The sequence below is a fragment of the Acomys russatus genome, chromosome 16 (assembly GCF_903995435.1).
Source record: "Acomys russatus chromosome 16, mAcoRus1.1, whole genome shotgun sequence".
NCBI lineage: Eukaryota > Metazoa > Chordata > Mammalia > Rodentia > Muridae > Acomys > Acomys russatus.
In genome coordinates, this window is record NC_067152.1 from 27,529,008 (window position 1) to 27,552,280 (window position 23,273).

Below are 23,273 nucleotides of genomic sequence, written 5' to 3' on the forward strand. Positions count from 1 at the left end.
ATAACTAGAAACATAAAATTTCATCCAGTACCCACGGAACTGACAAATATTGTCATCTGATACCCAGGTGTAGATTCAGGGTTAGGACAAAGAGAACAGTTTAAAATGGTACAACAAGCCAGGCATGGTGGCGCACACCTTTAATCCCGGCACTCGGGAAGCAGAGGCAGGCGAATTGCTGTGAGTTCGAGGCCAGGCTGGTCTACAAAGTGAGTCCAGGACAGGCAGGGCTACACAGAGAAATCTTGTCTCAAAAAACAAACAAACAAACCCCAAAAACCAAAAATAAAATGGTACAACAATCAAGAGAAAGAGAGAGAGAGGCAGGCAGACAGGAGAGACAGAGACATATGTAACTGTTTCCTCCAAGATTAAAACATTCCTTCCTGCAGGAAGCGCCTTAAGTAGGAAAGTAAACAACTAAAGTAACTTCAGGAAGACCCTGAAACTGACCAGATTAACTAGGCCTGTCCCTGAGTAAGCACTCAGAGCTAGAGTGCCTATGGAAGAAGGATAAACTCGCTTCATTCCTCCATTGGAATACAACAAAGCAGTTGAAGAAAAAGAAAAGAAAAGAAACAGGACCAAAGATGCAGTTCAGTGGTAGAGTATTTACTAAGCATATGTGAGGCTCGGGATTACACAACCAGCACCACAAAAAACAAACAAGCAGGGCCTTTACGATGGCATGGTGAGCAGCTAGGTGTGGTGCGCACGTCTTTAATCCCAGCACGGGGGTGGGGGTAGGAGGGTGGGGAGGGGGAGGCTGGCTGATCGCTGTGAGTTCGAGGCTAGCCTGGTCTACAAAGTGAGTCCAGGACAGCTAAGGCTACACAGAGAAACCTTGTATCGAAAATCTTTTTTTTTATCCCTGGAGGCCACGTAGTAGAAGGTGAGAGCCAACTCCTCAAGTTGTACCCTGGCCTCCACAGGGATGCCACGAGGTGTGCTTGCCTGCCTACCTGTACATACATGATATACACAAACACACAACAGTAGTAATAAAATAAAAATAGTTTGGGCTGGGATTACATGTGTGTGCCACAATAAGCAGATTATTTATTCATTTAGTGTAGCCCAAGCTGTTCTAGAATTCAATATGTAGACTAGACTGGCTTGTGTCTATCTCCTGAGTGCTGGGATGAAAGGCATGTGCCACTACCTGGACTTTCTTTTCTTTCTTTCTTTCTTTCTTTCTTTCTTTCTTATTTTTTTATTTTTTTTTATTTTTTTTGGTTTTTCAAGAGAGGGTTTCTCTTGCAGCCCTGCCTGTCCTGGGCTGCTTTGTAGACCAGGCTGAACTCACAGAGATCCTCCTGCCTCTGCCTTGTAAGAGCTGGGATTAAAGGCATGTGCCACCTGCCGGGCTTGGATTTATTTTCTATCTTTTTTTTTTTTAATTTTTTTGAGACAGGATTCCTCTGTGTTATCCTGGTTGTCTTGGACTCGCTTTGTAGACCAGGCTGGCCTCGAACTCACAGCGATCCACCTCCCTCTGCCTCCCAAGTGCTGGGATTACAGGTGTATGTCACTATGCCTGGCCCCTGGACTTACTTTCTAATTACATTTATTTATTTGTTGTGCTTGTTTGTTTAGTGCAGGTTAGAGCAGGCATATGGACAATCCAAGAGCCTTGATTCTCTTTTTCCACCATGGGGATCCTGGAATTGAATACAGATGGTATCAGACATGGCAGCAAAGGCCTATGTAACACCTGGCAGCCTGATACGGTAATTTATTTTATTAGACAGGGTCGTGCTACGTAGCCCCAGCTGGCCTGAAGTTAACTAAGTAGACAGGCTGCCCTCAGACTCACAGAGATCCACCTGCCCTTGCCTCCCATGTGCTGGGATTAAAGGCATATGCCACCATGCTTGGCCCCAGATGGCAAATTATACATTTTTCCTAGTGTAAGAATATGAAAATAAGCCGGGCGTGGTGGCGTATGCCTTTAATCCCAGCACTCGGGAGGCAGAGGCAAGCGGATCGCTGTGAGTTCGAGGCCAGCCTAGTCTACAAAGTGAGTCCAGGATGGCCAAGGCTACACAGAGAAACCCTGTCTCGAAAAAACAAAAAAAAAAAAAAAAAAAAAAAAAAAGAATTTGAAAATAGCCAAAGGGCTTTAACCACAGCACTCAGGAGGCAGAGGCAAGAGGATCTCTGAGTTGGAGGCCAGTCTGGTCTACAGAGTGAGTTCAGGACAGCCAGGGCTAGGAAAGAAAAAAAATGTGAGTGTAAAATAGAAATTGAAAAAAAGAAATGAAATTTGCCTTTGGCTGGGGGTGTTGCATGCTCAGGGATATGGGTTCAATTCCCCAACACTTAAGAAAAAGTTGGCTTAAATCTAGCTCCTCAATCTAGCAGATCGGGCAGGTGTAGGTAGGTGATTCCCACACTTGGTGTATCCACCTGCCCCCTTCTCCCTTCTTTCCCCCACACCCACTGGGGATCCTTGGCTGGCTGACAAGTGTCTCCCTGCGCACGCGCACTCAGTGACAGAGGGGGCGTGGCCTCACTCTGCGCCTGTGCTGAATTCCAGCTGCGAAAGCTACAAGAGAAAATGATGCCCAGGATGGGCTCTGCCGCCGGGCGGCTGCGGAGGGGCCCGCATTGCACACGCGCAGAGCAAGCGCCCGCGTCAAAACACCGGCAGACAGCGCGTTCCCCATGTCCTGTGCGCCCCGCGGTCAGGCGTTCCTCTCAGCCGGGGCGGGGCGGACGAGCTCACGTCTGACCGGCGATGCCCCGGGAGATCATCACCTTGCAGCTGGGCCAGTGCGGCAACCAGAGTGAGCAAGCATGCGACCGCCGGGGCCCTCCAATCTCTAGTCCTATCCCTTGGGCCACACTCAAGTGCCTGGTACCTGGTACCCCCACCAATCCCTTTTCTGCTTCCCATGATCCACCTTTCTTACCCTATTGCGCATGATGATCCAGGCTAGAGCTGTCTCCTCAGCTCTGGGCTGTGACAACTTCCAGGCCCAGGCGTCTTGGGTCACCTTCTTGAATGCAATAGCCTCTGAGTCTGGGCTCCTTGGGCCTTAAGGCTCTAGCCGACTTGGGCCTCTTCCCCTTCCTCCAGTTGGGTTCGAGTTCTGGAAACAGCTGTGCGCTGAGCATGGCATCAGCCCCGAGGGCATCGTGGAGGAGTTCGCTACCGAGGGCACTGACCGCAAGGACGTCTTTTTCTACCAGGTGCTCCCACCCCTAAGTGACTTGAAGGGACCCGCGGCTGGGAAAGTCACTGGGCAGATGGGAACAGAGTGGCTGTGTTGAGGAGGGAGGGCCTGCAGGAGGCCGAGTTGGGAGGATTCACAGGCTTTGACCCTTCTCGGCTTCCCTTGGACAGGCAGATGATGAGCATTACATCCCCCGGGCTGTGCTGCTGGACCTGGAGCCCCGGGTGATCCATTCCATCCTCAACTCCTCCTATGCCAAGCTCTACAACCCGGAGAACATCTACCTGTCTGAGCACGGAGGAGGAGCTGGCAACAACTGGGGCAGGGGCTTCTCACAGGTGTCAGTCCCAGAGTTCCTTGGTAATCCTAGCCTGCCCGGGACAAGGCAAGGCTCTAGCAAATCTGGGGGATTTGTCCAGACTAGACTGACAAGACATAGGAAACAAATGGATCAGCTGAGAAAAGGGACTGCTGGGAGGGGCATGCAAATTTTATGTAAATGACCCGCAGAGTGGGGGGGTGTATGCAAATTTTATGTAAATGACCCGCAGAGTAGCATTTGAGAAAGATTCTGATTGGGAAGCTCTGGCTTCAGGATAGCAACAGAGACAGAGGGTGGAGTTCTGGGGTGCTGAGAAGAGAGCCTTAGGCCTGGCCTGACGTTCCCTTCCCGCGTCTGTATGCAGGGCGAGAAGATTCATGAGGACATCTTTGACATCATAGACAGAGAAGCAGACGGAAGTGACAGTCTAGAGGTGAGGCTCTTCCATAGTAAAGCATGCTGGGGGGTAGGGGTGGGGTAAGAGCAGGCATGGTATCAACAGGTGATGCCCATTTGGGGACATCAATATAGAGAGCGCTCAGGTGCTTAAAACACTTTGTTCACCGGGAAATCAGAACCTCAATGCTATTGGTCTCTGAGCCTTTCCAGTGAGTCTCAGAGGCAAGACTGAATTCTCTTTTTGAGATTCCTGGACACTGCCTTTTTGTTTGCTTGTTTGATTTTGGAGACAGGGTTTCTCTCTGTAACCTTGGCTGTCCAGGACTCACTTTGTAGACCAGGCTGGCCTCAAACTCACAGCCATCCACCTGCCTCTGCCTCCCCAAGGGCTGGGGATTACAGGAGAGCGCCACCCTCCCTGGCTGTCCTGGACACTGCCTCTTTCTCTCTGCCCATTTAGGGATTTGTGCTGTGTCACTCCATTGCTGGGGGGACAGGCTCTGGTCTGGGTTCCTACCTCTTAGAACGACTGAATGACAGGTGAGCCTGTGTTAAAGGAGAGGTCATTAGCCCCGATTCTCTGGTGTCCTAGTTAATATTTTAATTATTTTAATTTGGGGGAAGGCATACCTCTAGCCATATATATGGGCAGGTCAGAGGCCAGTGTGTGGGAGTTGGCCCTCTCCTTTCACAATGTGGGTCACAGGAACTGAACTCAAGTCATTAAGAGGGGTGGCAGGCACCTTTACCCTACCCACTGAGTCACCTTACCAGCCAAGAAGAAGAGAGTTTTATTTTTAAAATTTATTTATTTATTATGTATACAGTGCTCTGCCTGCATGTACACCTGTAGGTCAGAAGAGGGCATCAGATCACACTACAGATGGTTGTGAGTCACCATGCCGTTGCTGGGAATTGAACTCAGGACCTTTGGAAGAGCAGACGGCACCCTTAGCCACTGAGCCATCTCTCCAGCCCCGAGGAAGAGAGTTTTGATGACAATTTATCTAGATCAATTGGCCTGTTAGCATGTCTGGAAGGAACTATCTTGGTTGTGGATTGATAGAGGAAGACCTAGCCCATTGTAGGTGGCACCATCCCCTGTTAAAGAGGCAGCTGCCAGCCAGCCAGCAAGGATCCATGCATTTATTTCCTCTGCTCTTGACTATGGACGTCCTGCCTTGACTCACCTGAGATAATGGGTTATAACCTGGAACTGAATGCCAAGTAAATCCTTTCTTTCTCAGGTTGCCTTTTGCTGAGGCATTTGTCACCAGAACAGGAACTGAAGCAGAATTCCTAGATAATATCTTCCCATGCTGTTACTTTTTCCCCCTTGAGCTGGAAGTTTTGTTTTGTTTTGTTTTTTTTCCTACTCCTTTGAGTCACAGGGACAGAACCATCCAGGGTAACGCCTTGGAAGCAGTAACTGGGCCAGGGATATGGGAAGTTACCTCGGAACCTTACAGGGTTGTGGCTTATCCTTTGGGTGCTGAGACCAAGACATATGGCACTTGGGAAGGAGATCGGCGATTGGGGAGCTCCTTTCAGTTCACAGTGCCACCCTCTCTTTTCCCTCTTCTCTGCCCTTAGGTACCCCAAGAAGTTGGTGCAGACATACTCGGTGTTTCCCAACCAGGACGAGATGAGTGACGTGGTGGTCCAGCCCTACAACTCCCTCCTCACGCTGAAGAGGCTGACCCAGAATGCAGACTGTGTGGTGAGCTGAGGAAGACCGAGCCAGGATTTAGCTCCCTTCTGAAGGACTGCCCTTTTCTAGCCCTGGCTTACACAAAACACCTAACAATGCCATGAAATGGGAGCCAAATTATGAAGAAAGAGCTCAACTTCCAGCCTGGTGTGGTGGTGCATTCCTTTAATCCCAGCACTTGGGAGGCAGAGGCAGGTGGATTGCTATGAGTTCAAGGATAGCCTGGTCTACAAAGTGAGTCCAGGATAGCTGAGGCTACACAGAGAGACCCTGTCTTGAAAAACCAAACACACACACACACACACACACACACACACACACACACAACAAAAAACAACAACAAAAACAAAAAACCAACCCAATTTTCAAGTTGTTTCCAGGGTTTGGAGCAGTAAAACTCAACAAAGAGCATTTCCCCCATCCTGATACGTACCCTACATTACCTATTCAGTGTCTGCTTATGCTTGAACTTAAGAGTTGTTTTAGGAGCAAAGCCTTGCCCCCCCACCCCCCACTATTCAGGCAAGGCCAGGTCCTTTGTGTATCCTGTTAACTAAACTTGTGTTTATTTATTTAGAGACAGGGTCTTAGATGGGTGTGGTGGCTTGTGCCTATAATTCCATTTCTCAGAAGGCGGAGGCAGGAGAATCACTATGAGTTCAAGGATAGCCTGGGCTACAAGTTAAGTTCCAAGCCGGTCTGAGCTACAGAGTGAGACCAAGTCTCAAGACTTAAAGAAACTAAACGAAGCCAAATCTTAATAAATAACTCTAGCTGGCCTCAACCTTGTGGTCCTCAGCTTCCTGAGTAACTGGAATTATAAGTGTGTGCTGCTGTGCCTGCTGTATTTATAGGTAAAAGAGACTAAAATCCAAGCTATGCCTCCAACCTTGTTCTAATACTTGCTTTTTCACTGGACTAAAGGCCCAGTGGTGGCAAAGCCCATATCCATTGTCCTCTGTATTCTCTTCAGAGCCAAGGCACCTGAGGGATGTTTACATATTTGTTTACTGTCCTGTGTCATGTCATTATTATATCATGATGGCCCCAGAAATAGTATATTTCTTCAAAGGTAGAAAACCCACTTCCTGCTTTGGAAGTTTGCAGAAACTAAGCTGTATCTTATTTCAGGGTCTCCCTTTGCCTCCAAAGTCGTTACAGACCCTTTCTATCCTGCCAGGTGGTTCTGGACAACACGGCCCTGAACCGCATCGCCACGGACCGCCTGCACATCCAGAACCCGTCCTTCTCCCAGATCAACCAGCTGGTGAGTCCCACCGCCTGCCAGAGGGTCGTCAGAGGAGGGGTGTTCCACCTGCATCGAGCCCCATAATCTATGGGCTCTCCTGTTCCCAGGTGTCCACCATCATGTCAGCCAGCACCACCACCCTGCGCTACCCTGGATACATGAACAATGACCTCATCGGCCTCATCGCCTCGCTCATCCCCACCCCTCGGCTCCACTTCCTTATGACCGGCTACACGCCCCTCACCACGGACCAGTCTGTAAGCGCTCCCGCAGTGAACCAGCACTGTGGCCTCTCTCTTCTCCCTGCTGTTCCAGGAGCCCCCTCTGCAGCCCTTCACCACCCCATCCTCTCAGAAGCCGTACTCGGGGGCTGACACTGTGCCACTAGCTTGCTGCCCTGTCTCCACTTCCTAGTGCCTTTGGCTCCTGCAGGGGCGGTGCTGATTGGGATCTGCTTCTGCTCATGCGCAAGGGCAGGGGTTTGCTGAGCTGAGAGCCAGGATCCTCTGCCTGTGCATCTCTGGGTTGCTCCCTGACTGCTGACCTGGTCCCTGTGGACCCCCGCTTGCCCTCAGGTGGCCAGTGTGAGGAAGACAACAGTCCTAGATGTCATGAGGCGACTGCTCCAGCCCAAGAACGTGATGGTGTCCACAGGTCGGGACCGGCAGACCAACCACTGCTACATCGCCATCCTCAACATCATCCAGGGGGAGGTGGACCCCACCCAGGTAAGGGAGGCCCCATCACCCTGTCCCCAGGCCCGCAGGGTGGAGGAGAAGCAACCACCCCCCCTCTCTCTGCCCACCCCAGGTCCACAAGAGCCTGCAGAGGATCCGGGAAAGGAAGTTGGCCAACTTCATCCCCTGGGGCCCAGCCAGCATCCAGGTGGCCCTGTCGAGGAAGTCTCCCTACCTGCCGTCTGCCCACCGGGTCAGCGGGCTCATGATGGCCAACCACACCAGTATCTCCTCGGTGAGCAGTCTTCTGTTTGTCTTTGTGTTGCTGGGAGTCAAACCCAGGGCTCCAGGAATGGTAGGTAGCTCTCCCACCTCTGAGCCACACCCCCCTAGCTCCTGCTCTTGGGCCACTCTGTGCCACCATTAGTGTCCCCAGTTCTGTGTCCTGCATTGAATACCATCCTGAACTGCTTCTTTTCCCCAGCTTTTTGAAAGTTCCTGCCAGCAATATGACAAACTGTGGAAGCGGGGGGCCTTCCTTGAGCAGTTCCGCAAGGAGGACATCTTCAAGGACAACTTTGAGGAGATGGACAGATCCAGGGAGGTGGTGCAGGAGCTGATTGACGAGTACCATGCGGCCACACGGCCAGACTACATCTCCTGGGGCACCCAGGAGCAGTGAGTCCTAGGCTCTGCTGCCCCCTGGACCAGAAGCACAGCCCCCACCATGCCTAAACCCTCTGACCCAACTTCATCTCACATTTCTAGTTTCATGTCCTGTCTAGAAGCTGTGTTCCTATTGCTTCCTTTTCCTTCCTGGCTCTTGATATGCTTGTTTAATTCTAAAAAAATAAAATAAACTACACCGCATTGATGAATATTGCAGAGCGTGATCTGTGACTATGGGAGGGGAGCCTGGGTAAGCACACTTTTTTTTCTCTTTGCTGGAACTCACTCTGGAGACTAGTCTGGCCTTGAACTCAGAGATCCACCTGCCGCTGGCTCCCAAGTACTCCAATTAAAGGCACGACCTGGCTTCCTCCCACTAGCCCCCACCCCTAGCCTGGCGGAGCGCACCTTCTCAATCCAGGAACATGACTGTAGCCTGGTCTTCACCTCTAAATTATTCCCTACCCCAGTCCTAAGTGTGTGTTTCCACTGGGCCCCCTTAACAGCCCTGTTTGACTAGAGGTCAGTGCCTCCCTCAGGCTTACTGAAAGTTCCTGATTTGTTGTGTCCTCGGTGCCTGAGGGGCTGTTCCCAGTTGCACAGTGTTGCCTCAACCTCTTACACTCAAGGAAGAGATACAGGGTCTAGGGACAAAAGGCCACTGTGTTTTGTGAGCAAGTCCGAAGACCTAGGATTACTGGTTGTCTCCCAGAACTTAATACTACTTAACCCAACCTGACAGAAGAACTCAAGAGTGGGCCCATGCCCGGCCTGCCAGAGATGTTTTTACCTTAGCATGCTGCCCCAGGCATCTCTCCATTTCATTCTGAAAGCCTGGGGCAACCAACCATGGATCTGAGTAGGGCTGGGGAGCGGAACACAAAGGTAGGACCTGGGTAGTGCTGGTCTTGATGACTCATTGTCCTTCCAGCCCAGGGATGACAGGAGACAACCCATACAGCACTCAGTGGAGGGCAGAGGGTGAGTAATTGCCAGCTTCCAGTACTGCCTGCCTCCCTGCCTGCCCCACCCACCATCCTATGATGACATGCTGGCCAGGAGGAGGTTAAATGTAGAAGGCCAAGGAGGGTGGAGCTCTGTGGTACCCAGACTCCCCTCAGTGCCTGGTAAAAGCCCAAAGTGTGGGCGTCCTGGAAGGTGCGCATGCGCGTGCGGGTACGCATGCGTTCTGAGCCATGGAACTCCCAACTTGTCCCACCGACAACACTCCCACAGGAAGGCTTTGTGTAAATAAGGATTTTTTTTTTCTTCTTCTACAAATAAATTAAGAAACAAACTAGAAAACTGTCCACACCCACTACAGCCCTCGAGGGGTGTGTGGGTGTGGGTGTACCCTGTCCCTGCAGGGCCAAAAAGGGTCCATGGTTTCCTCCAATCTCAGAGCACTCCCGGCTCAGGCTGGAGGCAAGAGAAAAGTCATGACCTCTTGGCAGGCTTTAGTGCTGCTGGGGCTGCTGCTGCTGTCCCAAGCAGCCAGACTGTCCCTGGGGCTCTTCCAGAACTTGGTGCTGGCTGCGGGGGGAGGTATCTGGCAGGTCTTGGCTTGGAGGACCAGAGCCGCTGCCGGGCCTCTCCGGGGAAGGGTTGGCCAAGTAGGCAGTCACCAGCTCCATGATCTCGTCTACCTAAGAGAGGGCAGAGGTCAGTGTGCAACAGGGGGGTGGGGGGCCCAGCGGGCTCTCTGGTTGTCTTCCCTTCCTCTCCCTAAGCGCTAGGGCTCAGGGTTCCTCTAGGTAGGATCCTGCAAGCTCCAGTCCTGGCGACCTTCTCTTCCTTTGCACACCCCCCCCCCCTTTTACACTCAGTGTGTCAGTCCTCCTCCTTTCTGATCCTCCCCCAACACTCTAAGTGCTCCTCTCGGCCCTTGCACTTGCATACACCTCCATCCCTTTCGCCTGCATCTTCCTAAGGCTAACCTTGTAAGAATCCCTCCCGCACCTTACTTAGTGCTTCAGGATTCTCAGTCAACTCCGGCCCGGTTACTCTGTAGTATTTATCTTAGCTTTTGAGTCCTTCTTTATCACTTCACTTACCCCAAATCAAACGTAAGCTCCTTAAAGCTAGATTTTTGACCACAGCTGGAGCCCTAGTATCTACAACTGTATATATGCCAATTTAAAAAAAAAATTGGGGGGGGGGGGCTGGAGAGATGGCTCAGAGGTTAAGAGCACTGACTGCTCTCCCAAAGGTCCTGAGTTCAATTCCGAGCATCCACATGGTGGCTCACAACCATCTACAATGAGATCTGGCGTCCTCTTCTGGTTTGCAGGCAGGATATTATATACATAATAAATAAAGAAATAAAAAAAATAAAGAAATCTTTTTAAAAAAAAATTTTTTTTGAGGGGCTGGAGAGATGGCTCAGTGGTTAAGAGCACCGCCTGCTCTTCCAAAGGTCCTGAGTTCAATTCCCAGCAACCACATGGTGGCTCACAACCATCTGTAATGTGATAGGGCACCCTCTTCTTGCTTGCAGGAGTACATGCAAGCAGAGCACTGTATACATAATAATAAATAAATACATCTTTAAAAAAATTTTTTTTTGAGACAAGGTTTCTCTGTGTAGTCTTGGCTGGCTTGGACTCCCTTTGTAGACCAGACTGGCCAAGCCTCGAACTCACAGAGATCCACCTGCCTCTGCCTCACCTCTGCCTCCCCGAGGGCTACGATTAGAAGCCTTCCCAAGTGTGCCCAGTTTATAGATGCCAATGTTTTCTCTTCCACAAGCCCTGCTCTCACCTGGGGACTCTGTAGGAGGAGCTGGCTGTCTCCCACCCTCAGCGCTAAGGTGTGAGGGCCTATTAGCTGGCAGGCGGCCACATGACCATAGCTGACACTATGAATGGGTTCGGTCTCACCAGGCCTGGAGAGCGACATGGCCTTTGCTCCCAGACCCAGGCATAGCTTCTGTGGAGCGCCTCCACCAGGCTCCTGTAAAGAGATGGGCGGGGTCAGGGTCGAAGGCGGGGCTGCTGCATCTTCAGTTCTAGTAAGGGGAGATGGCTGTGTTCCCGGAAGCTTCCTTTGACCCTTGATTCACAGCGCAGGTGTGGAGTGGCCACAAGCACCTAGAGGTGCAAGCCCAAAGGCTGCAGAGTCCAGGGGTTTGAGGTGGGCAACTAGCTGTTGTAGATAATTGGGAATGAAATGACCCTCAGCGGGGGTAAGGGGTGGCCTGCGGCTTTGGGATAAAGGTGTTGGGGCTTGGACCACCAGAGTCCCCTTCTCCCTTCTCCCCCTCACCGTGCTCAGCTCCAGAACGTCATACCGAGCAGCGCCGAACCCCGGACACTGCGCTGCCAGAGCCAGGTAGGCAGCCATGGCTTCAGCTTGGCCCATGCCCCGCAGCCTCTTCCAGCCGCCCAGCACCGCGGCCGTCGTGCTGGTGCCGCCGCCTCCCACCTGGGCCGTGCTTCCGCCAGTCCCGCAGCGTCGGGCACGCTCCGCCCGCCTTTTGGCTAGGCTCGGGCTCCAGAGCGCCCCGGCCAGCAGGGCGGCGGAGGGCGGTGGCCTAGGGGTGGGGCGTGGCGGTTGTTCCCGCGGCGGAGTCGGGGGCGGCAGCAGGCGGTCCAGACGTGGCAGGGGACCCCGAGGGGAGAAGTCCCGGTGCAAACTTTGCAGGCGCAACGCCGCCAGGGCGCGCAGCGTGTCGTCGGGTGGGGGCGGCCGGCCGCGCAGGAGCAGAGCGTGAGCCTGCAAGGGAGGCATGCGGCGTCAGTAGCTGGCTGCAGTAAAGACACCTCCCGGCATGAAATCTGGGGAGCTCTGGTTGTCCGTGGTGGGGTCGCCACAATAATTAAACGAAGTGGCCGGGATTAAGAGTTGTTCAGGCTTTGCTCGGTTTAGAGGCGTGAAAACCATTGGTCCCACCTGCTCAAAGAGGAAAGGCAGTTCGTGACCATCTGGGGAGAGCCCTTCTGGGTGCAGAGGTCCATGAAGACGAAGACACAGTCTCCACCCGGAGTCGGGGGAGTCCTCTAGTCCAGTTTCCTCTGAGGTCAAACTGCAGAAAGGAAAAAAAAAAAAATTGAGACTGGGAAGCAGGGCCCCCTGGATGCAGATTACTGGGGAAAGAGGCGGGGCCCTGGTGAGCCTTTTTAAGTCAGACTGCACCACCACTGGCGGGTAGGGACCTGTCTGCAGATCAGCGAGCTACTGGCACACCTAGACAAACTGTGTGTAGTGATAGACAAAAAACTAAATGGGTTGGCAAATACAGCGTAGGGCTGGGGCTGGACATTTACTTCTCAAACCTGGTGAGCACGTCGGCCACAAGGGTTCCCCCAGCCAGGGCTCGCTCCTGGGCCCCTCGCTGCTCATACAGGGCGAACGAGTTCCGGCTCCGGGCCAAACCCAGCCTCCCCACCAACTCTCGAGCCACCTGGAAAGAAGGGAGGAAGAGGAAAGTCAGATTACTTGGGAGTCTTTTTTTTTTTTTTTTTTTTTTTGGTCCAGATTTCTGCTAAGAGCTGATCTTACTTGAGAGGGTCTCTTAACTTTGTCACCACCATTCCCTGGCCTTCCAACAACAAATCTGAGACTAGGGACAAACTTAATGCCAAAGCCGTACACGAGACGCTGGAAAGGGTGCTTAGAGTGCTGGACAGACACCCTGGGTTCAGCCGTCAGTAACTGGATAAAGTTAGCTGGAAGGCGGGGTTGCGGAAGCAGGAGAGAGTCTTCCTCTGGCCTCACCTCTCCCGCTGTGGTGTGGGAGTCGATGGCCACCGGACAGGCTCCAGCTCCGGGACAGTGCACGGTGCACAACAGGTCCTGTCGTCTGCTCAGCGCGGATATCTCGGCTAGCGAAGGCACCAGCTCGCGGCCCCGAGTTCGGCTCAGAGCTTTCCGGATGAAGCGTGCATATTCTGCCAGCTCTGAGTCCGGGAGTGCCTGCTCCGTCCTGGATTGGAAGGAATCCAAGGACTAGTGTTCCGAGGGCTTCTTTTCCTTTCTTTCCTTTCTTTTATTGTAATTTATTTTACATGGCCAAGGGTGGAAATATATAGTTCAGTGGCTGCTTAGCATACTTGAGGGTCTAGGCACGATTCCCCAGCATGAAAAAAAAATGTCATTACATCTGGTCAGTTTCCTCCCCTATAGCTCGTGTACAACCTAAATGTGTCCCGAGTGTTTTACATGGAACTGTATTATTTTTGAAGTCTCCGAGCCTGCTCTCCTACAATTGCCCCGCCCACTTCCTCCAGCTCCGTGATCGGCCCATGATTAAAATCTGAAATCCAACCACACTACTATTCTTTCTTAAATCCTCCTTTTTTATTTCTTGTAATTCCCACAAAGGTACTAAATATATTTTTTGGCACCAGGCCAGCTCTTGGGCACGTCTCTTCCCTTCTTTGGATCTCTCTCAAACTGTTAACCCAGTCTCCTACTCTCTACTAGCCCTGTAGCTCTCTCTGGCTGAGGGCGTCTCCTCTCACCTCTCCAAATGCCCCAGGAGGTGCCCTCGGACAGCGCCCCCAGGCCGGAAGGTACAGCTCATGCAAGTGAGAAGCTGCCAGTACCGCAGGGTTGCAGGATCTTGCGTCGCAGGGAGCCCAGGGGGACCGGCAGGACCTGAGGTCTGCTTAGCCAGCTGCAGGAAAAGTTCGTCCTGGAGTGCAGGCAGGTCCCGGCAGGTCTGGAGCACACCCTGCATCAAGGGCCCCGGGCGCCGTGCCCCCTCCAGCGCCTGCAGCGCTAGGAACAGCCGCACAGCCTCCTCTCGCAAGGGTGCATAGCCTGGACCTGCAGGAAGGAGGGTGGGGGCGGAGGGATGGTTTGGAGAGGGGACACAGAGCCTGGTCCTGGGAGGAAGGCACGATCCAGAGGAGGGTCAGAGGGAGTATAAGGGCACAGAATGGCATGGAAAGGAGGTTACGAGTGACAGGAAGAGTGAAGGAAAAAGCAATGGTCCACAGAGCCAAACTCTCAACCTTTGCCTCTCTCTAGCCTGCTTAGCCTTTCCTAGTAAGGAAGAAAGATATAGATTTAACCCATCCCCCACATTCTTTAACTGGGTACTCAGAGCCATCATGGGGGGAGGGGGTGGCGCGGGAGGGAGCAGAGGGGCGAGTGCTCTGCGCACCAAAAACCAGGGTTCCTCTGCTGGTACTCCATAAGCCTCTAGCTTTAAGACTTGGGCCAGTCAATATTCCCTTTGTAGGAAGAAGTATTTCTGGATGAAGCCAGCACAATTTCCCCAAGTGATGGTTTTCCCACTACCTGTTAGGGTGATATGTCCTAGCTTAAAAGCAACATGAAAAATATAGGAAAATGTAAATGCTTCTGAATGAGACCTTTAGGGGTGGATGCTCAAGGCAGAGGTGTTGTTTGGTTGGTTGGTTGGTTGGTTTTTCGAGATGGTTTATGTTATCTTGGCTGTCCTGGACTCACTTTGTAGACCAGGCTGGCTTCGAACTCACAGTGATCTACCGGCCTCTGCCTTCCGAGTGCTGGGATTAAAGGCATGTGCCACCATGCCCAGCCAGAGGCAGAGTTTTAAGCCCTGTTCTGGTTCTGCTTCCTTCCAACCTAGACTGCTTCTAGGCTCGCCCATATACACTTGGAGAAGTCAGGAGATGCATAGAACCCTGAAGACGCTTAAGATCCTGCCAGCTATCCTACTGTTTGCCCCATCCCATGAAGGAGGCTTGACCTAGGGTCCACTCACTCACCTGGAGCGCTGACTTCATAGGGCAGGGGCAGGAGTGGGGCATATAAGGCACTACTGGTGTGCCTCAGAATAGGGTTCCTCCGGTAGATGAGGGCCACTGCATCTGGGTCCCCACAACTTTCCTAGAGGTCAGCAAGAAAGTCATTTGACTAGGGCGGGAAGGGAGTTCTTTATGAGCCCAGAAAGCATTTAGGCCCACCACTCTCCTGGTTCTTACCGGAGACCTCTCTCACCTGTATGTCCCTGAGCAGTAGTTGCGTAGGGGTCTCCAGTGGGGCCTTAGAGGCAATCACTTCGCGCAGTGCCACCCCCCAGCGCTCTGCCTCTGCCTGGCGCGGGGAGCAGAGGCGGATGCTGTGTTTCCGGCCAGACACAGTGACTGACCACAGACCTGGTGGAAAGAGGGGCCACAGAGGGCAATCAAGGATTGGGGTGGGGTGGGGAGGTGAGGTGGGGGTGGGCGGGGGCTGCACGGAAGGAAGGGAGAGTCTCAAGAGGTCTCACCTGTCTCTTTGGGTCTACGCTCCGGCCCAGTCACTGAGCACAGGCTGTTGAGGACCAGGCTTCCAAGGCGCCTTGCCCCCTTCCCGCTGCTGCTGAACTGGTCCAGGGAATCTCGGGTGAGCACAAACCAGGCTCTGCGTGGGAGAAGCCATGGCCGCGCCCCTCCTCCGCGGGGCTCCCGGTACAGCCAACCTGGGAGGAGACAGGGAAGAAGAGGTTACGACCAGAGAAGACATTATTCCTAGGAGGGCTGTGTTTGAGGGCCTTTAGTTTGAGCCAAGGGGTTCTCACCTTTCACAACGACGTCGGGGTCGTCCTCTGGAAGACCCTTATCTGGGATGAGGCTCCAGGTCTCTTCCCAGCTCTGCAGCCTGAGCCAGAGATGAAAAGTTGGGAGAGGCTGAGGGGCCTCTACTCCGCCTCCAGGGGGCTCCTTATTAGGGGTTCCCCAAACTGCAAGGGGTGCATGCTGCCAAGCTGGGCACCCATCCTCCAGGCTGTGGGAACCGCGGGGCCGTTCTGACCTTGCACCAGAAATAACTAGGACCCCCCCCCATTCCTCCCCGCGCCCCCGCTGGACCGCCCCCCCGGGACCCCAGCCAAGCCACAGCGTCCGGCGGCGGCACAAGGCCTCTGCCTTATTACACAACCCAAGAAGGCAAGATGGAAAGGAAAGGGGGTCCTGAGAACCAGCTGCCGGTTTCTGAACTGAGGGGATTCAGCGTAGAAGCTCACCTGTCTGAGACCGGCCCAATCCTTGTTGGCTGTGTCAGTGTAACGTCCAGGGAACCCTGAGGAGATATACACACCAATGGTTTCACATATGAGCCCAGGACAGCTCTCATTAGGGGACTGAGGAAGGAATGGCTGAAGTCCCGGTTTAACTGGACAGGAAGACCCAGCGTCACTCTGGGATCTTCCCTTCTCTGTACAGGTCTCTGTGGAGCACTAGAAAATGCCCAGGAGCTCAGAACTCTAGGTTTATCTCCATCGCCTTTTGAAAATACAATCATGAGAGAAAGGGCACAAGGGCTGGGAGTCAGGAGACCTGGGTTCCGATACCAGTGTACCACTAAGCAACTGCCATACCTTGAGCAAGTTCCCTCCCATCTCTGGGGCTCGGTTGCTCCATCTTTGGAACTAGAGATGTGATCCCTTCTACCTGTGGAAGCCTCCTCACCTTTTTACTTCCTTCTTGCTTTTTTCAGAACCTCCAGGGAAGAAGATGGGCTTGCCGGGAGGGTGCAAGACCCAAGACTGGGCGCAGAGTTGGTTGAGGGGAAGAGGGACCCTTTTTGTTACAAGGCCTTTCCCAAGAGCTTTGTGTGTTATTTTGCAGGCAACCCTGAGGAAAGTGACACACTGCCATTTTTGCTAGGGCACAGGAGGGAAGGAGGCAGCTAAGCACATACACCCTCTTCAGGCCAGGGGTAGTTTGGAATCCTGCCCTTCTCTGACACAATCCATTCCCAAACCCTGCCTAGGAACTTCAATTGTAACCTGGGGTCTGAGGGAGGCCTGCCTCAAAACCAACCCAGAGCCAAGCTAGCTAGACAGGAACTATGCCATGGTTCCATTGCACCCAGACTGCTAAAGCCAAAAGGGGGTGGGGGGGGGTGGGGGTGGGGAAAGGACAAGGGACACCTGTCCCCCGAGCTCCCGAGGAGGGGGTGGAGGTGGGGCATGAGGGAGGCCATGGCCTATTTGACAAGAGATCCTGCCCAGGCTGCAACTCCTAGGTCTCACTACTTCCCCGAGAGCTCACCCATTTCTATTCTGGAGGCTCTGAGGGGGTTAGAGGCTATCCATCACACCACCAGAGGGCAGGTACTGACCCCCCCCCCCAAGACCAACTCCCCTAATCGCAGTCCCCTGCCTCCCTCCTCCTCCCCTCTATATTTAACTGTCCTCTGCCTCGCCAGGTGCTGGCGCCGGCGCTGGCTGCGGTGCAGCCCGCCCCACCCAGGAATGGAGCCACCGGGCTTGCTGGGGACCCCTGAGCGGGGGTAGGGGATTGGGGGGGATGGGAGCCTGACCTCAGGCCACAGCACACAAGAAGGCTGGTTGCTTCTGGCGAGTACGGGCATGAGGGAGGGCTTCTCGAAGGATAGGGGGCTTAGACACCAATTGTACTTCAGTGTCACCCAGGGGAAATTTGATTGTAAAAATCCAGCAGCCAAGTGACCCTCCCCATTCCCTCGGGTTTCCCAAGGAGCCTCACCAGGGAAGACAGAGAGTTCTGTCTTAAACGGCAGAATAATGAGAAGTCCTCAAAGGGCCAGCGTCGTCCCCAGCTTTTTCTTTGTGGGGTCCCCGATGCAGACCCCAATTCTAGGATGTCTTTTTCCCCTCGCCCAGGTTCCCGCGGTGAGAGCTCCCGCATCTAGCCCCAGTGCCCATGAACTGTGAGCAGAGCGAACCCAGGCGTTCGAGCCGCCCAGCCGGCCTCGCCACATTCCTTGGCTCTGGCGGAGGCGGAAGGAGACGGGATGGGACGCGGGCCCGGCAGGGAAGGGAGAGGCAGGGCCAGGTCGGGCCACGCGTGACGCCTCCTATGCCTCAGGGCCCCCAGCAGGTGGACAGCGCCCTGTGTGTAGTGCGAGGCCACAGGCACATCCCAAGTAAGGCTGCTTGCTCCTGGAGCTCCCGGGGTTCTGGCCTCTAGACAAGAATTTCCCCTACATTTCCAGTTGGCCAAGAGGACGGCATTTGGCCCAAGTATGGAGCAGGATCAGGCGTGAAGACAGGGAGTAGTGAGAAGGATTGAACAGGGTTCTAAATTCTTCCAGACTTACCCTCCCGCCGCCCGCTGGACTCGGGGTCCGTAGCTCAAAGGTCTCGTCATCATCGTCTTCGTCCCCGTCCCCGCTAAACTCGCCGTCGCCGTAGTCCCGGTGCAGGAGAGTGAAGCCTCGACGGCAGCAGAGAAGCCACCACAATCCCCCGGGGAGAGGCATCCGGGCGAGCAGCCTGGGAAAGGGGGGCGCGGGCAGCGTTGCCGGAACAGCAGGGGATTGGAGAAACTGGAGGTGCTCGGACAGAACCGGGTAGAGATGAGGTGCAAGGAGAAGAGAGAAGGGAGCGGGGAGAAGGCAGTGTCCAGCGCTGAGGTGCAAGAGGAGGATCGTCAGAGCCTGCTGGGGGCTTGGTGTCTGGGCCCGGGGGAGGGGGGAGCGTCCAGGGCCGGGGGAATGGAGCACGGAGCAATGTCCGAAGCTGGGAAGCAGTGTCCGTTGTAGTGTCCAGCCCTGTGAGAGGCAGTGTCCGGTGTAGTGTCCGTTGGTGGGCGGTTGTCCAAGCTCCAGGGAGGGTGGTGTCCGGTAGGGCGTCCGGTGGCCGGGGCCCGGGCGGCGCGCGCTGCGCTCCCTGCAGCCCCGGGACTGGCACGCTGGGGGCGCGAGCAGAGCTCCTGGACCCCGCCTCCCTCTCCCCCCCCTCCTTCCCTCCACCTTCCCTCCGTCTCTCCTCCCTTCTTTACAGGGTAGGGTCTACGTTTCATCACTGCTGCCTCTACCCAATCCCTGTGTCTGGCGCCGGCCAGGGCCACCAATCCCACGCTTGAAACTGCGGCGGGTTGCATCATGTGCCTTTGGCTGAGTGACAGTGGGGAGGGGCGGGGGAAATTGGGGAGGGAGTGGGCGGTGCGATGTTGACCACGCCCCAGCTTCTGAGGTCGGACGCGGGGTGCCTGTGTCGTCACGTAGGCCCGCCTTCGAGCTCTTGTTTTAACTCCTGGCTCACCAAGCAGCAAATTAAAAACCCTCTTAGAAGGTCTGGAGAAGGAAGGGCATGAAGCTGGAAAGAAGCCGGGCTACTGCCCCTGTGATAGCTTGTCACATCTTGGAATCCCAGCCAAAGTAGAGACCCTTAACAACTGCGATGCATCCCACACCTGCGCACGAGAGCTGGCTGCAGAGGCAGCCCTCCATACTTGCAGTTAAAAGGGTCCAGCTTTAGATCTTAGTCACCCTACCTTTGAGGTGAAAAGATCAGGAAGGAACTCCGGGAAGCCTCAGACAAAAACCTGAAACAAAAGCGAATTTACAACGCATTGAACCGGAATGGGCAAGTGACTTGGCGTGCTTTCAGAACAGAGGTGGGAGGCCTCTCAAGGCGAATATGCAGTTTCTGAGCAAGAATGTGTTAACAAGGGTGCTGGGAGTCCAGGGCGGGGCCCGCGCTAAAGCCAAAGACTGCGGGCACGCGCCCTGGCCCCTTGCTGACTCAGCGGCGATTCCCGCGGTCCCTGGCGGTCGGGTCCGGAGGGTATTGTGCACCCCTTGGAGGACTGCGCAGTTTTTCGGCCTTTCCCTGCTTCTGGATTCAAGAGGCCAAAGTTTTACGTCTCTACCGCCTGAGGCTATAGGATGCAGGACAAGCCTAGCTGGGCTGGGCTGGGCGGGACTTCAGGCTATTGCCTCCCAGGAGACCTGTATGCCACGCCCTTTTGGCCCCTAGACTCCGGGTCTGGTTTTGCTGACCGGATACTAAACTGAGAAAATTGTCTCATTTGAGCACAATCCTGGCAGTTGTGACTGTGCAAAGCAAAGACCAGGGACCTGACTGTACTTTCACACTGAAGTGGTGTGTGTTGATGTTTCGGAGGGCTAGTGATGCCACAACCATAACTTTCCTTCCTTTTCAAGATCCTAGACACTTGCCTGCAGGAGAGTTCTTTCTCATACCTAACCTCTCTAATTCTTGGCAAGCTCAGTGCATTTCCTTTAGATTTGGTCTCCAGGGGAAATGAACAAACGCACCACAGTCTCAACCCATACCCAACAGCTCCTCTTGGGAAATTTGCAAATTGCACAGCCCCCCCCCCTTTTTTTAAATCCTAGGTGAAAAACTCCAACTCAACATTTTTCTATTTCTTTTCTTCTTAGTCGGATATGTCTCCCGATCCTCCTGCTTCCACCTCTGGAGTGGTTGGGGCTTGGGGCAGCCTGGTCACACACCATCAGACTCAACTTTTCAGTGTTTTTCTTTGCATTGCAGGACTTTAGAAGAGATCCAAAATCCCGCCCCAAACTAGAATCTCTTGCCTCGTACCCCTACCTCTAAGCCAGACCCACGCACACAGAGTTTGGGACAGCATCACCCCGCACATTCCACGTTCTTGGGACCTGGGTACTTGCTAAGGCAGCCATTACTGGGTTGTTAGAAAGCCCTTTCTTACACTGACTCTGGAGGAGCTCCGCCCCTCCTCACCTGGCAGCTTTCCCACCTCACCTCGGTTGGCAGAGACTGACTAAAGTCAGTGGGAGTGTCAGTACTCAAAGCTTTAGCCGACTCAGCAATCCCCTCCCCCCTACCTCCCACTCAGGCTCAAGCAGGGGCGTGGGGGTGTAACCTACTGCCTTGGCCCTGCTGCAACTCATTTCCAAAGTTGGTAATTCAAAAAAAAATAGTAACAGTAGTTGGGTGGCATCTTATTTGCATTGTATCCATTTAATTAAGCGCAGAAGCTATCATAGCCCTAGTTGTCCCAAGAGAGACTATGGGTCTCAGTGGGAGCTGAGCAGGAAGAAAGGCGGAGTCGGCGGCGGGGACAACGGCCTTGAGGGCTGGGCTTTGGGCTGCAACCCCCACCCTGTAGCAGCCTCCGCAGGTCCTGGCGGAAACGCAGGCCCAAAAAGGCATAAAGCACTGGATTGAGGCTGCAGCGGACCAGTGCCAAGCCGCTGGTGACCAGCAGAGCTAGATCCTTGCGTTTGCTGGAGGAGCAGCTCCGTTCACGGGCTGCCAGTAGATCGGCTGTATCTAGCAGCAGGGCGAGGCTGTAGGGCAGCTGCAGCACAACGAAGGCAGCCACCAAGGCCACCACAACCCGCAGCGCGCGCCGCCTCTCTGGCCCCCTGGCGGCCAGAAGCGTGCGGCCCAGGAGCGCATAACAGGCTGCCATGACGCCGAGAGGCAGCGCGAAGCCGAGGACCACCTGCGCTACAGCGCTCGCCCCCTTCACGGTCTGAGTGAGACCTTCGGGGAAGATGAGCCGACAGCGCCGTTGGCCTTCCCGTGGCCCGTCTCGGCTGAAAAGGAGTGCAGGTAGAGCCAGGAGAAGCGACAGCAGCCACACGAAGACTGAGACTAAGTGCGCGCGGCCAGGTGTGGATAGCCGCTGGCCGGCTGGGAGAGCTCGCTTGATGGCCACGTAGCGGTCGGCGCTGATACAGGCTAGGAAGAGGAATCCCGCGTGGAAGGAGGCCGAGTGGAGGCCTGAGACGGTTCGGCAGATGGCGCTTCCTAGATTCCAGCCCTGAAGAGCCCCTGCTGCAGCAAAAGGCAAGGTCAGGGCCAATAGGAGGTCAGCCAGGGCCAACTGGAGCAGGTGCACAGAGGTGGGAGATCGGGTAGTTCGTCGCGCTGCCAGATGGGTGGCCAAAATGAGACCATTGCCCGCCAGACCCAGCACAGCCACCATCAGGGAGACACTGGGTTGGAAGGCCCGACTAAAAGCCTGGACATCCGCCTTGTAACAGAGCTCCGGCAACGGCCCAGCCGAGTAAGCCTCCTCATCATAGTCAGAGTAGGGTTGCCAGGGGACCTGGTGGCATCAAAAAGAGAGAGAGGGCTCATGTAAGACACATTCTTACATATCTCTCTCTCTCTCTCTCTCTCTCTCTCTCTCTCTCTCTCTCTCTCTCTCTCTCTCACGCAGGAGTTCCTCGTTCGAAGCCCGAACACCCTGAATGAACAGTTGCATCTCTTTCAGTCTAGCTCCGTTTCCAGCTTCTTGGGTGACCCTGAGCAGCCATATGTTCTTCCTGGACCCCGGTTACTGACTGCGTTACACCTAGTCTAAAAGTCCTATTCGACCCAGCCTGCAAAGTCTGCAGCGAGGACCATTGAAAAGATGGAAAATAATAGACAACGGAAACATCCAGCTCGCCTTAGTCTGAGCATCTGTATCATTAATAAACAGTCGTGTTTCTGTTCCCTTTGCAGTGCCCTCTCCTGGAAGGTCAGATGCAGACTTCAAGCTTAGGCTGAAGGCTTTCTGACTTTTCGCCCCCCACGCCCCCACCCCTCTCCAGCCTACCACCAGGCAGAGCACAGGCAACTGAAAGCCCTCATGCCCAAGGGGGTCTTAAGCAGGATTTATAGGCTCCCGCACAGATCACAGAGGACAGAGGCCTGCTGTCAGATGGAGAATCCCATTTCTTCCACCCTTGCCCACCCTCTCTGCAGGCTTCTCCCCCTCCCTGCCCCGACTCCCACCTGCTCTGTGGGCTGGGTCCCCATCTCTGGGTACAAAGGTTTCTGAGGTACAGCCACAGGGGCTAACGTTAAATAACTAACTAGTTGTGGCAGGAAGGAAGGGGTGGGGAAAAGGGGCCAAGAGGGAGGGTGGAGATTAGGGTCTGCCTGTTCACTTTTCCATCCCACCTTGACTGACTCTATCTGGTCCCTGCCAATGGTTGTATGATCTTGAATGAGACTCTCTCTCTCTCTCTCTCTCTCTCTCTCTCTCTCTCTCTCTGAGCCTCGGGCTTTCCATGTGTAAAGTGGAGTAGATGGAAATGCCGAATTCACACATTATGAAGGTGTCCAGTACTGAGCCAGGAACACTATTTACCTTCAGAAAATATTTTCGTATTTGCCCTTCATTCCATCTCTAAGCATCCATCTTTGAAGCTCCTCCCTTTCCTTGAAAATGTCAGGCTCCATCTCACCTCTCCCCACTTCTCTTTTGCCACTCTGCAGCACCAGCCTTGGGTTACTTGGGGGTATTTCCCAGTAGCAGGTTGTTTATCCCGCCCCTTCGCAATGGGACTGATGCACGCGCTTGCGCGCGCGGGGCGGGGGGGGGGGTGGTGGTGTCCAGGAAAACGCGAGCGTGCCAGGAGAGACAGGCTGGGAAGA

The 23,273-nt window shown here is 54.2% G+C and overlaps 3 protein-coding genes across 9 annotated transcripts; 1 reads left to right on the forward strand and 2 right to left on the reverse strand.

Moving 5' to 3' along the window:
* The first annotated feature begins 2,545 nt into the window (after window positions 1–2,545).
* Window positions 2,546–8,258, forward strand: LOC127200423 (tubulin gamma-2 chain). The gene is made up of 11 exons (XM_051158661.1): window positions 2,546–2,789; window positions 3,083–3,195; window positions 3,350–3,519; window positions 3,829–3,934; window positions 4,361–4,440; window positions 5,494–5,620; window positions 6,792–6,878; window positions 6,968–7,117; window positions 7,436–7,588; window positions 7,671–7,832; window positions 8,022–8,258. The coding sequence occupies exons 1-11, from the start codon at window positions 2,741–2,743 to the stop codon at window positions 8,217–8,219; spliced, it is 1,395 nt and encodes a 464-aa protein (XP_051014618.1). The 5' UTR covers window positions 2,546–2,740; the 3' UTR covers window positions 8,220–8,258.
* Window positions 8,259–9,109: 851 nt separating this feature from the next.
* Plekhh3 (pleckstrin homology, MyTH4 and FERM domain containing H3) lies at window positions 9,110–18,819 on the reverse strand. Of its 6 annotated transcripts, none has more exons than XM_051158666.1 (13): window positions 18,203–18,819; window positions 16,143–16,198; window positions 15,699–15,778; window positions 15,408–15,599; window positions 15,137–15,294; window positions 14,905–15,025; window positions 13,669–13,975; window positions 12,923–13,130; window positions 12,472–12,608; window positions 12,098–12,230; window positions 11,471–11,920; window positions 10,967–11,158; window positions 9,110–9,852 (listed from the first exon to the last, which is right to left on the reverse strand). In XM_051158666.1, the coding sequence occupies exons 1-13, from the start codon at window positions 18,362–18,364 to the stop codon at window positions 9,664–9,666; spliced, it is 2,385 nt and encodes a 794-aa protein (XP_051014623.1). In that variant the 5' UTR covers window positions 18,365–18,819; the 3' UTR covers window positions 9,110–9,663. The 6 variants fall into 6 exon arrangements, with proteins under 6 accessions (XP_051014623.1, XP_051014624.1, XP_051014621.1 ...); XM_051158667.1 differs by having other exon boundaries at window positions 9,111–9,852; window positions 12,481–12,608; XM_051158664.1 differs by lacking the exon at window positions 9,110–9,852 and having other exon boundaries at window positions 10,753–11,158; window positions 12,481–12,608.
* Window positions 18,820–20,487: 1,668 nt separating this feature from the next.
* On the reverse strand, window positions 20,488–23,181 carry Ccr10 (C-C motif chemokine receptor 10). 2 transcript variants are annotated; one of them, XM_051158669.1, is made up of 2 exons: window positions 22,987–23,181; window positions 20,488–21,954 (listed from the first exon to the last, which is right to left on the reverse strand). In XM_051158669.1, the coding sequence occupies exon 2, from the start codon at window positions 21,829–21,831 to the stop codon at window positions 20,887–20,889; it is 945 nt and encodes a 314-aa protein (XP_051014626.1). In that variant the 5' UTR covers window positions 21,832–21,954; window positions 22,987–23,181; the 3' UTR covers window positions 20,488–20,886. The 2 variants fall into 2 exon arrangements, with proteins under 2 accessions (XP_051014626.1, XP_051014625.1); XM_051158668.1 differs by lacking the exon at window positions 22,987–23,181 and adding an exon at window positions 22,629–22,801.
* Between the last annotated feature and the right edge of the window lie 92 nt (window positions 23,182–23,273).